The sequence below is a fragment of the Lepidothrix coronata genome, unplaced genomic scaffold, assembly GCF_001604755.1.
Source record: "Lepidothrix coronata isolate B3197 unplaced genomic scaffold, Lepidothrix_coronata-1.0 Scaffold5, whole genome shotgun sequence".
Classification (NCBI taxonomy): domain Eukaryota; kingdom Metazoa; phylum Chordata; class Aves; order Passeriformes; family Pipridae; genus Lepidothrix; species Lepidothrix coronata.
Window position 1 is genome coordinate 2,218,696 of NW_016690185.1, and position 13,725 is coordinate 2,232,420.

General features: G+C 41.9%; 1 protein-coding gene across 3 annotated transcripts in view; it reads right to left on the reverse strand.

Annotated features, from left to right (window-relative positions):
* The window catches only part of CDK19 (cyclin dependent kinase 19), a 114,227-nt gene extending 109,633 nt beyond the window's left edge, over positions 1 to 4,594 (reverse strand). Inside the window, exon 1 of one of the 3 annotated variants that reach the window (XM_017829946.1) lies at positions 4,200 to 4,594. In XM_017829946.1, the coding sequence (XP_017685435.1) occupies positions 4,200 to 4,327 (128 nt within the window). In that variant the 5' untranslated portion in view covers positions 4,328 to 4,594. The remainder of the gene's footprint in view (positions 1 to 4,199) is intronic. The other 2 variants (XM_017829957.1, XM_017829949.1) reach the window with 2 other exon arrangements.
* Positions 4,595 to 13,725: the final 9,131 nt, after the last annotated feature.

Consider the following 13,725-nt stretch of genomic DNA (forward strand, 5'->3'; position numbering starts at 1 on the left):
TATTTCTGTCATTCCCCCCATAACAAGATTAAAAAGCACATACTTGCTTTTTGAAAAGTGTTTTGAAACGTAGAGATTAAAATAAAATTACAAATATTTTTTCTTTCCAAGTAGCTATACAAGTAATACTTTTAATAACCTCTGTTGCCCAAACCGAGGAAGCGAGTCAAAGAAAAATAGAATAACCACAGATTGAGAGAAAGCTGGCTCCTTTAAACTCTTTGTTTAAAGGTAAGCAGAAGCAGCAATAACTAGAACAGTTTTATTCACATGATGATTTCAGCTTTTGCAAGTGTTGCATCTCCTCTCACTGCTATAGAACGAGGAACAGAGTGGCCTATTTTCTACTTGACTCATGCATCCCACTATTCCTTGCACTCCTGACAAACCAACAGTGGTATCTTTTAAGCTTGCTGACTCATGTATATATCCTCCTGCAGGTGAACTGACATCCTGGTGTAGGAACAGAAATACTTTGCAGTAGCCTGGACCTAAAGACTGATCATTCTGAAAGAGTAAAATGAAATAATTTAGCCATATACAACAAACTACAGAATTTCCAAACCTTGCTTCATCTTCAAAATTGCCCCTTGTATGCAAAGGAGATACAGGAAGTGAAAATAACTACGAACAATACTGTAGCTTAAACTGTGATCAAAGAAGTGGCAAGGAACATAACAAGGAGAGGTAAGGCATGAAACAAAACCACATTTTCCTAACCATAACTGGAAAAACTGCATTCTTTGTTTTACCAGGCAGACATGGATATGTCCAAAAAAACAGCTAAGAACTTGACATTGACAACAGAACTGCAATCATGAGTGTTATATCACAATCTGCACCCTCAAAGCCACTGGTCCAGTTCTAGTGTACACTGAAATAAACCATTAGACAGCTTATATAAATACCTATTTTCTACCCCTTCCAGACTACAAAGATATTAATGAAAGTTTCATAAACCCGGGTGCCTAATTTAGCTAAATGTATAACACAGGTAGTACCTCTAGACCTCATCAGACCACACAAACACTACTGAAGTAAATAGAAGCTGCAGGTCCTCAATGTCTTTAAAAACTTGTTCCTGCAGTGCATGGAAATGTCACACCAACATTGTTCCAATCTGACTGTCTATTTGAAAAAAAAAAAAAAGAACTTTCATAGAAATCAGTCAGCTCACTAGAAATGTGTCCAAATGATATTCTACTCCAGGCTGAAAAAGCCAAACTAAGCTGTTACTTTGTCAAAAAACTGCTTTATGCCCAAACCATTAATGGAAATCTAAGCAATGCAACCGCTTTTTTTACAAGTATTTTATCAAACAGCTTGCCAAGCTCCATATAAACACATTTTACTATTTCATAAACTTTATAGGCCAAGTTTTTGAAATGTGAAGTGACAGGCTCTCAGTGGAATTTCTGCAGAGCTACAAGGTTTTTATTGCCCTCAGGCCCCCGAGACTGTAAATTGACTATATGAATCAAGTAGCCAGAATATCTGCCTTTTATACAGGACTGCCTTGCAAATTGGAAATACTGAAACAGCCTCTATGACCAGCCATAGAAGAATTCCTTTACACGAGGCTCAAAATGCCTCAGTGATCAGCACACAATAAGCATACACCACTGCTAGGTTTCTGTTGCCAACAGTGGAAGAAGTTTCTCTCTGTCATTAAAGACCCCTTAAAGTTACGAACTAATGCTAAATATCCCCCAACTCACAAATATACTTTAGCTAGGTATTTACATAAGGAAATCATCTTATCTTCATGATTCTGGTTGTTTTCTAATTTTTTTTCTAACTTGTTCACATCCTACTTTCATCCAAGGTCCTAAAGTTACGCAAAAGCAACTAAGAGTGAACTCACTAATGCCATAAAAATTAAAACAAAACAAACTAACAAACAAAAAGAATAAGCCAGTTTCCAAGCTCCATGAAGTAAAGCTTCAGTTTTTACTTTAATGAGTGTTTAATGAGTACAGCTGAACGTGTGCCACATCAATCTACTGAACAGCACTGAAACTTTGCACTTCCGTTTACAAGTTACCTTTCTTAACGGCTCAAGGTCTCCCTTTGATTACTCCCAGCTCTAACACATAAGCTATCTTTTTATCATGTTTACTTCTGCTTTACCACTATCCATTTGCATTTGTAATGCTATTACTACTGTAGGCATTTTGAAGATATGTCCTCTATGGTGCCTTGTAGCACCCAAGTAATTCCTGCGATGGTTTTCCATTGCACATGATGGAAATCAAACCAGTAAGTTAGAAACAGACATCAACGTTCTTTATTTTTTTTTTTTTTCATAAAACAGTAAACCCACAGCTCTGTCTTTTTTATGCTGTTCTTACAAGGAGTAATTCTAGGATTACAAAATCAAAGAACAGCAAAAAACAGTTCACTAGCATTTTTGGTGGTTTTATTATCGCTTCCTTTCATATACCTAATATATAGAGATAATAAATTAATTAAAACTTTAAAAAAATAGAGAAAACCATGACCACTTAACCCAAAAATATTGGAAGAGTTCAGTGGCAGCTGTAATACCTGGAAAAGCTTTAATATTTCCTTTTCAAGTTAGCTAAGGTTATTCCTAAGGTTGCAGAGCAAGAATCAGAGCTCATTTCCTGGTATTTAATCCTCCACTGGAATTAGTGTGCTACCTTTCAGTTATTAATCACTTTGATACTACAGCCTTTTAACTCAGAGTTTAAATTGTCATTGCACATGAATGCAATTTATGCCTACAGAAAAATCCCTGAACTTCTCTACTAATCTAAAGCAGCAGCGTTCCATTAACCAATTCCAAAATTTTATTTAAAAGTTGTCATTTTTCCACATTTAGTCTCTTCTTTTTCAAAGTTTCAGTTGGCTATAATGGAAGGCTTCAGCCTTTAGCTTTCTGATAGAAAGGGATCACATCTAATTTGCAAGTACATTTTATTGAACTTTACAGTATGTTCAGAACACTTCTGCAAACACTTCTGCTGTGTTTGTGCACTAGTCACACTGCACAGTGAAAAAGGGCTTAATGGCTCTTCTGAAAGCAAAGGGTTGTATTTGGAACCCACATCTGGGCAAGAGCCTTGGTCAAACCCCAGGACTGCTTCCCTTCAACAACTGCACACCAGCCAAGCAATCCCAAATTGCAATCTGAGCTCCCCATCGCTTTCTCAACCACAGTACGTGGAAGTGCATCCATGCAATATCTACCCCATGGTGCCAGCTCTCTCTTCCCCAGGGAAGGGAAGGAACCCTTGCTTAGCCAACATATGTGGACTTAATGGCTAAATGATCTCTTTGGATCTCTCCACCAGCAAGGTGTTTGGGGACAAGTGTATCGTGCTCTCTCATGGGAAACTGATGGAGACACACCTCCTACACACCTGTGTGTAGGTTACTGGGCAGAAGCTGCCAGTTCTGCCGGCAAGGAGCGTCCCAGACACGCCATCAAGCCAAGCCTGTCCGACTTTGGCTTCAGCGGGGTAGCGGGGGCTGGGACCAGACCAGGGACCAACACACGCCCCGGGAGCTTCCCGGGCCGCTCGGGCGGGAGCATCCGGGGAGTGGCAGTCGGTAGCCAGGTGCTCCTTGCATCAAACTTGCTCGCTTCCCAAGCCCCTGCGAGTTCTCGAAGCAGAACGTCAAAGCACGAACGCGGTCACATAAAAGATGAAAGGCAGCGACCTGAAACACGGCGTGAAAATCCAAAGGCGACCCCAGGGCACAGCCTGCTCTCACCGCACCACCAGGGATGGAGTGGGAGCGGGGACAGAGCGGGACGAGGTTTAGGTTGGACATTCAGAATAATTTCTTCACAGGAAGCGTGATTAGACATTGGAACGGACTGCCCTGGGAGGTGGTGGAGTCACGGTCCCCGGAGATGTTTAAGGAAAGACTGGACATGACACTCAGTATCGTGGTCTAGTTGACAAGGTGGTGTTCGCTCATAGGTTAGACTTGATGATCTCAGACGTCTTTTCCAACCTGACTCTGTGATTCTGAGCAGCCGGGCACCGACCCCCGGGGCCGGAGCACCAGGGCCCGCTCCCGGCGCGGGCGGAGGACGGCCGGGCGGGCTCCGCGCTCCAGCCCCCGCGCTGCCACAAACTTTCCGGAGAGGGAGGGAGAGGAGGGGAGGGCGCCGGCGCGGGGGGGGAGAAGGGAGGAAGGAAGAGGGTACTCGGCGCGGCCCTTACCCGTCCTTGCGGCGGGCCTTGTAGACGTGCCCGTAGGTGCCTCTGCCCACCTTGCATCCCTCGTACTCGAACAGGTCCTCCACCCGCTCGCGCTCGGCCGCCAGCTTCGACTTGAACTCGTAGTCCATGTCTCGCCCATGGGCGGGGAGGGACGGGCGGGCAGGGGGACGCGGCGGCCCGATCAGCACCCGCGGCTGGCGAAGCCCCCTCCCGGCGCCGCCATGTCCGAGGTTCGGTGGGGGCGGCGGGCGGGGGGGGGACAGGGGGCGGTTTGTTTTTGTTTTGGTTTGGGGCTTTTCGGCGGGGGGGGGGAGGGGGCGCGCTCCGCCGCCGCCACCCGCTTCAACTGGGCTCCTCGCGGCGCGGCGCGAAGTCTGCCGGGAGTCGTAGTGCGGCTGCGGGCGCCTGCCCCGCCGCCGCGGGCGGGAACGCCGCGGCGCCAGAACTACAACTCCCGGCATGCCCCGGGAGGCATCGGGCGAGCGGCGTCGGCGCACTGCCCTCCCCGGAGACAGCGGAGCGTTTCAGCGGCCGCCGGGAACTTGCTGACTCTTCACATTGCGGTCAGAGGCGGGAGCGGTGAGCGCGGCCGTACGCGGCGCCTCTGGCTGGCAGGAAGGGACGGAGGGATGTAGGGCGGAAAGGACGGAGGACACGGGCCCCATGCTGTGGGGCGCTGAATAGTGCGGCAACTTGTTTATCTCGCCAGCTGCCACTCACGGCTTGGCCCCGTCCCCCTGCAGGCTGTTGCCCTCTGATTGGTCGGACCGCCCCGCCGTGCCGCGGGTGGGGCGGGGCCGATCCCGGCCCCGGGGGCTGTGGAGCGGCGAGTCCATGTTGGAAACGGAATTCTCAGGGGCGCAGTAGAGCCGGGTGCTGTTAAATAAACCGACCGTTCATAGGAATATAGGGGAGGATACAGCGTTTGCGCTCAGATACAGCCCAGGCGTGTTGCTGTGTCTTTATGATCCGATGCCACAGCAAGGCTATGCCCCTTCAGCACCAAGCAGATTTTTAGACAAAACACGGCGTTGCTGTGAGGTTCAGATTTCATGCGAAGTATTTTGAGATCGCAGAAACATTCAAGCCTCTTAACATTATGTCTCGGCCTTTCAGGGGTATTTCTGTGAAAAGCATCACTCTGTGCAGGCATATTTGCATTATGGAAGTGCCACGCAGAGCTAAACAAATACGAAGAATCACAAAAACCCCACAGGATCGATTAGGTTGGAAAAGACCTCTGATACTATCAAGTCCAACCTGTGACTGAACATCACGACGTGAACTAGATGATGGCACTAAGTGCCACATACAGTCATTCCTTAAACAAGTCCAGGGATGGTGACTCCACTATCTCCTTGGGCAGCCTATTCCAATGTCTAATCACGCTTTCTGGGAACGAATTCTTCCTAATGTCCAACATAAACCTACCCTGGCACAGCTTAAGACTGTGCGGTCTTCTCCTATCTCTAGTTACCTGGGAGAAGTAGTCGACCCTCTGCTAGGTACAACCTCCTTCCAGATAGTTGTTGAGAGTGATAAGGTCACCCCTGAGGTGACCTTACACAACCTGAAGGTTACATCCTGGCCTAGAAGCAAGTGACACTCCCCACCGTGTGAATTCAACATTAGAGTACAACAGTCAGCAGCAAGTGAATGATGCAGAATTAAATTAGAGGAGGGGAAAGTACAAATGGAAGCTGTCCATGTACAGGAACGGTCTTGGTTCATCACCTGCCCAGCCAGCGTTAGTTACCTCAATAGAAAGTTTTTCTACATGCCAGATGGGAGGGGTGGAGAAGCTGAGCTGATGAGAAGCTGTCATTGCTGACAAAGCCCAGGGAGATGTCAACTGCACGATCATGCTATATATGATTACTGGTGCATAGCTAAGTCATGAGGTCGTAACTAGAAGTTTGCTTCTCAGGGAAAGGCAAGAGTGTAACCATTTTGAGGTGATTATTTCTTCCAGAAGGCAATAGATGATTCAGAATTTCCCTAGTGCCAGGTAACTAGCAACCCAAATTCTCAGAAAATTTCATCACTCCTTTACCAAAATAGTATTTTGCAGAGAACAGCAAGTGCTTTTCTCAGCAGTTGCAGATGTGGATATTTCTGAACAAGGCCCGATCATGAACCGGCAATTTCCTAAACAGGAGGAAGAACAGCACTGATCTTTCAGTGTCAACCTTAAAGACTGAAAAAAGCAAGCTTATAGGTTAGTCTACCCAGATATATTCAGCCAGTTTTGACATCAACAGGTATAAGGACTGCCTTGCTGTTGGTAATAATAAACTCTTCAAGTTGTTTGCATTGCCCTCTTTGACCAAAACAATAGCCATTATTGCCCATTTTCACCACTAAGGCTTTTGTTTTTACTCTTTCAATTCCACCACGTACTGACAAGACTGTCTTTATTATAATTCCTTGTAAGTCCATAGCACTAGTGAGAGAGGGCTAACAGCATCCCCCGTTTTAGAAGCCCAGCTAGGCTGGCATTTGTAAGCCAAGGCAGCTTAATTTCCCGTATACCCTATACTGTACCCTAGTGTTGCAAGCAACCATTTTATCCCTTCTTCCATAAAGTGACTGTGCTTTGCCAGTAAATGTTTTGGCCCTTGCTGCTGCTCCGAAGGAGAAGCAGCAGCAGCAAGCAGCCATTTATGGAGCAATGACAGTAAATCATCTGAGAGAAAGAAACAGAACAGTACTGTGACATATCCATTGCTCTTCTAAGTTAGTAGAATGTTGTGATACTGCTAATATGTATTTAATAGCATTCCCTTTCTAAAAAAAGGTGTTTAATTAATTTTATTACTTCTGGTCAGAAGATAAATGACTGTAGCATTTTTAATATGCAATACCCTCTCATTTGTTTAATTGTGCTGATACAGAAAGTCTAAGTAGCATCAGCAAAGAAAACAGAAAATTACAGGCTTGCAGAGTGCAAGCAGGATTTTTTTCAGCCTGCCAGCCTAACTGAAGATGCCTGGTTGTCACTCATTAGAATCACCATTTCCTCCAAATCTCAAGTCACTGTGGTTAAATAGTGCCCGGATTGTTGGAGGTGAAAGGTGTTTTAAACAAGATTGAAAGTTGAGGAATTGAATATTCTCACCAGTTCTCTAAAGAGATCTCCAAGAGAAATAAGACATGAACTTCTAATGTAAAAGGAAAGAATTTGATCTGTAATACTTCAATGTCAAGAAAGTGATACATACAGACCATTTTTCTTCTTTGTAGATTGCCTTGCACTTAAAATACATTCCTATTTTCTTTTCAACTTGCTTCATGGGCAATCTCTTACAGTTCTCTCTTCATGTATTAGTGAGACCAAAAAATAGGTGTTGGGTTTTTTTAACTCTTCTAGGCCACATCTGGAAGTAGTTGCACCTTTTCTTAACTCACTCTCTTTGTAAGCTTTTACTTTTTAATCTAGTGAGAATTTTTTGATTCTTAGGGATCAAGGCAGCATTTTTCCAGTAGATCTTGAGTGGAATATGAATAAACATACACACTCAGTGTTCACTTATGTCAGCCACATTTAAAACCAACGTTGCTTCATTTAAGAGTGAAAGGATGCATGTCAGGAGTCTGAAGGATACAAGCAGAGAAAATTTAGAATGAATAGAGGTCTCACATGATCTATACTTCCATCTCTACAGAAGCAGAGAAAAACAGTTCTATTCCAAAAAATATAGAAGTATACTTGGGATTTTTAAACATATTAGTGTGAGAGTGAGAAGAGCCCAGTGAAAGTGGGACAATATGCCAGAGGATTTCTAATAGAAATAGATTAGAAAGTCTTCAGCTGGCTGTAAGTTCATATGTTATCATTCCCAGTAAAACTCTGAATTTTGAAATCTTTTATGTCAATTAACTTCTAAACTCCTGTAGTAAAAGTATTAACCTTATTATATAGGTTTAAAAACACAGTACATAACTGCGGGGTTCTCTCAAGATTTTACAGTAAATCTAAGGAGCATGCTCAGAATAGAGGGAATGCTGAATGCTGCACTCATGGTATAATTATTTCACTGACTCTGTTTTGTTGGGGATTTTTTTAATTCATTTTTATCATGCCATAATCCAAATAGTACTAAACCAGAAACCTTGTGCTGTTTTTCTTGAGTGTAATCCAAGAACCTGGTCACAGAAAAGTCTGTACTACTTTACACTGTATTTTTTTCCTGAGAAAAAGAAAACCCTCACAAAAGCTATTCTCTATCTTCTCTTTACAGACTGGCAAGAGTGAACAGTTACCTGACAAAAACAAGGTAACTCAGCATTCAGCAATTAAAAAACAGTGGGAGACAGCAAAGTAAAAGTGAAATAATTCTGTGTTGCTCAGTGTGCCATAGTTCATCATTATGCCACTATACCTCAACCTTATTGCTGGTCAACTAGTGTAATCACATGTATATCTTTCTTAGGATATCCACTTACTCCCTGTGAATTGTAATGCAAGATGCACGAGCTTATTTCATTTGAGGAGCAGCATGCAATATTGTGGATTGGCTTCAGTTTGACAGAAAAAAAAAAAAAAACAAACCAGAGGATACGATTAACTAATGCCTTTGTGTTCACATTTGAGAATCAGCATGACAGCTGGTTTAGACGGCAAGCCAATACCTCCAAAGCAGAGATTTAGAGAAAGCCTTGAATTCCAAAAATGTTGAAGTTGCCCATAATTATGGAGAAAGCATAAACTCTTATTCTGAATATAGCAGTCTAAAATTTCATCTTTTGGAGCTGCACAGTCAGTGTAACTGAGTTGCCTTGTCTTTGTTGGTATACATGATTTCAATATTCCTGCATTGTCAGCATCCTCATTCTAACACCACCATATTCCATCTGTGGTATCTCCTTGCCTGTCGTTAAAGTTTTCAGAGGTTAAAAAATACTAAATTTTACTGTAGAATCCACTGGAAAGGACAGTAGCATGTCATAAAAAAAGGAAAGAAGTTGCTTTAATTATCTTTGAAGGATATAAAAGAGAATACAGCAAAACTGCTCTGTCTGATAGCTTTCTGCAGTTAGATTCAGTCCCACAGAAGTAGAACTCTGCTAAACAGATAACCTGAACTGCATCAAGTTTTACTCTTATGTTTTCAATTTTTTCCTTGGATATAATATGTTTTATACCACTGTACTGGCTGAATCCTAAATACAAGCTACAGCTACAGAACAGCATTCTATGACAGGTCTATAGAACATACGTAATTTATACATACAGAGCTATTATTCTTTAGTGTTGCTCCTAGCCAAACAGATTGTGGTTACAAGTGTTTTCAACATTAAATGTTCAAAAGGATGGTAATGAATCTTCTTTGGGTAGGAGACATAGGACAAGAAATAACAAACATCAGTTGTACCAAGTGAGATGTATATATAGGAAAACCTTTGAGTGATAAAGACAATTATGTAATTAATTGTCTGAAGATACTATGCAATCGTTAGATTAAAATTAAAATCATGAGATATTTTTAAGAAAATATTAGATCAACCTCTGTCAGAAATTTTGTAGATAAGGTAGCATTAATATAATGAGAAATTAGATTTCTTGTTTTTCTTTCTGTCCTTATTTTCCCATGTCTCTTCTATTCTGTGTGATATAAGAAGGACCCTCAGTTCATGGACTGACCAGTTAAAAGAAAAAATACAAAAGATGAAAATAAACCACGAGTTCTCATGACAGAAGGATTATTCCACAAGGATTCATACCTAACACAGAACTGTTCACAGTTCATAAGTGAACCGGGAAAAGGCATGAATGACGACGTGACAACATTTGAGGAACATATCTAATAATTCAGATCTAAAGCTGATTGAAAAATACTACAAGAAGCTTCCACAACACTGTGTGAGTAGTTGAAAAGCAGTGTTCTAAAATGCAGCGTAATGCACATGGGGGTTAAAACATACAGACATGATGATGAACTCTAAAAGCTAGTATCAGCCAGGAAGAGCCTTAAAGTCACTGTGAGTAGTTCTCTGAACAAAGGTTCAGTGCTCAGAAGTTATTAATAGCACAAGAAAGGTAAACTTTTTTAAGAAAAAGATAACAAAACATAATGTAAAGCACATTTATATTACTCTATATATAACTGTGGTGCACTACCTGTGTTGCTTTCCGTTCTAGTTACCCCATCTCAAAGCCCATATAGAAGGACTACAGTAATGTTCAGGATTGGATGACCAATGTCTTAGCAAGCCTGCAGGACTCAGATTACTGGAAGATGGGGAGGCATACAGAAGGGATTATTGCTACCTCCCTCCCCTTTTTGGATATTTTTTTATCATATGCTACATGGGCCTGTGGTCTCATCTACTACAGCCATTACTATGATCCTATGAGGACAGGCCAAATACATTTCTTAGCTGGGAAGATAAATGATTGGGGGGTGATAAACAGTACAAAATAAATCTGAGAAAAAAGGCATATTTAATTAATACTATGTCATTTGCAGCTATTGTATACAATAGTCCAGAGGAAACTTCCAGCTCAGGAATTCACTAGAACATAGTTTGTTAGAATCTGAGGAGCTGTGCTAACAAAAGAAATAAGTGATCAAAGAACTGAATCTCTCCTGCCTGTGAATGATTTTGTAAAACTGTTGTGGAATTAGATTTAGAAAAACCTAAGAACTCCTATGCTAAGAGGCTCAATATGTTACTGAAGTTCTGGTTTTCTTATTTCCACCCTAATTTTATTATTTTCTAACTCCATCTGTGTCTCAGTGGCAAAATCCTAAATTATCTAGATTCCAGAACTGTATTTACCGTCAAATAGGAAATGACAGCATTGGCTGCTGGCTCACTATGCTGAAGAAGTTGAGCAACTCTGAATTTTAAAAGAAAGCTAGATGGTCTAATGAGATCAGGAGCCAGGAGTTCCATTGTCCTGCATGGTTCTGTTTTTTAGGGCACCAGGTTTTCTACCTCCAATGCAAGGCAGAATACTTCCCCATCCTTTGGAAAACTTTTGGATTAAAGTACTACTAAAACTATCACTTAGCTTTACTAGCTATGTCCATCAAACAGTAAAAAATTTGCTCTCAGCCAAATTTCAGTCAGCCTAAAAAAACAACTCACCAAAATCTTTTTGTACTTCGCGCTACAATATTGCCAGTACAACTCGGAAGAAAAGAGATTATCCTGAGTCAAATTCCTATTGATATTTCCATATATAGAAAAGACTTGGGCACTGAGTTTTAAAGAAAAAATACTTTTTAAAGCCTTGCCAACAGACGTCAAAAATTTTATTGTCAAATCCCTACAGTGCTTCTGGATGGGTAAAGTATCAAGGAGAAGGTGACTGAGACTTTAGCTTCACAGAAGATGCAGAAACAAGAGTAGATGCAAGGGAAATACGGGAATGATGCTTCCACAGACAATCACTAGCTGCTCTTACTACAGAATATGAATGCCCTTGCTGCTGATTAACTTCATATCGCTAACTTCTGTCTTACCCTCACTCCAATTTTACACATAGACACTGAGTGTCTATAGGGGCAATCAAAATTGTTAAATCAATGCACTTAAGATGAAGTGTGTTCAATTGCCACGTTAATGTTTCTTTGAAGGATAAAGCGTCCTTGATTCCCGGTAGCCTCTGATGGTATGTTGTGTCTGGTTGGAATGGGGTTAATTTTCCTCACAGCAGCCTGTATTGTGATGTGTTTTAGTTTTGTGACCAAAGCAATGTTGATAACACACTCATGTTTAGCTATTGCTAAGCAGTGCTCACACAGCATCAAGGCCTTTTCTGTTTCTCACTCTGCCCCCGCAGCACGTAGGCTGACACGAGCTGACCAAAGAGATCTTGCACGCTATGTAACATCATTCCCAGTTATGAAACTGGGGGGCGGGCGGAGTTTTTGCAAAGTTGCCATTCCTTGAAGACTGGCTGGGCTTCAGTCTGTGGTGGGAGGTGGTGAGTGAGTGAGTGCCATTCCACTGCTTACTTATTTTTCTTCCTCCTTTTTTCTTTTATTGACTTATGAAACTGTCTTTATCTTGACCCATGCCACCTTCTTGCTTTTGCCCTTTTGGTTTTCTCTCCCACCTCACCTCAGGGTGAGTAAGTGAGCAACTTGGTGGGTGTTTAGTGGCTGGCCAGCATCAACCACCGTCCATAGGAAAGCTGAATGAGAAGGAAGTGGGATGCATCTTACTAGACTAATTGCTTTGCCGTGGCTCCCTTCTTCTATGCTGCATGTGGAAACTACCAAGTCCCTGTGGTTAGGGACTGGGTAGAAGAAGTCACGGTTTATTTTGGTTTTCCCATCTGCTGGTGTCAGCAAGAAGTCAGTATGGATCTCAAAAGGATTAACAAACTGATAACAGCTCCTGTTGTGTGAACCAGCTGAACAAAATATGCTGCTTCTTCCAACCTCTAATGCAGGCATAGGTAACCTATAGCTCTTAAATGACATGAAGCTCATATGTGGCTCCTGTAAGAGCTATACCATATGCCAGATAGCAGGCAGTGCAAGTATGGAAGTTCTGCACCTTCTGCGTGTCCAGCTCTCAGAAACAGCAAACAAACTGAGGTCACTGAACCCAAAATTCCCCTGCCACCTTGTACCCACTCTACTCTCCAGCAGAATCCTTAACAACAGCCTATAATGCCAATGATGAGATGTCACATGAACTTGAGCTTTCATTTCTCATCTTCCTTAATCTCAAACAGTTCTGCTTGATTCTGCACAGCTACAGTCTGATATCATGACAGCCAAACCAAAATCTTTCTCTGAATGAAGTTTTCATACCCTTGGGTAAACTTTTGGTAAAACACGCTCCTCCACCTATCCTGTGATTTCTGAGGAACTGTATAAATTTGAATTTTATGCGTGCATGAGCTTTTCAGGACTGTCTGGAAACAAAAAACACAGAAAGGTTGGGTTGGTTGTTTGTTTGTTTGCTTGTCATCTCAGAATAAGGAGACCTAAATTTTAGGAAGTGAATTTAATATGCTCTTTAAATGGATCTTTAGGAGTAAGTTAATAGAGACATGTTTACCCCAAAATCTGTTCCAAACTACATTTTTAGCATTGGAAGAAATACATCATATGTGTTTCAGTTCTTGTGTCTATGAAGTAGGAACAGTCATATTTAGACATCATTAATCGGACTGCCTCAAATCTAATTGGTAACTGTGGGCACTATGGGTATTAATTATTACTTTATTATTATTTTTACTTCATTATTACAAAATGATAGTTGCCAGTGCAAACAAAACTTTTTTCATATAACCTATCGAGTCCATCACTTGCAATGGATTCTTTGGCATAAGACAAAAGCCAGGAGCTGTAACTTTAGCATGCTTGTTACAGAAGCAAGCATGCTTGAAATAGAAATAATTGTGCTATCAGTGGTAACAGAGACAATAGCAGTAGACTGGCATCAGATTACCAATTTGTTCTCAGTGGTGAATTCCTGACCACTGTGTGGTGAACTGGATGCTTAAGGAAAAAAAGACAAACTAAGATAATTTGTTAAAATGGTGACCATTGTGCTGATT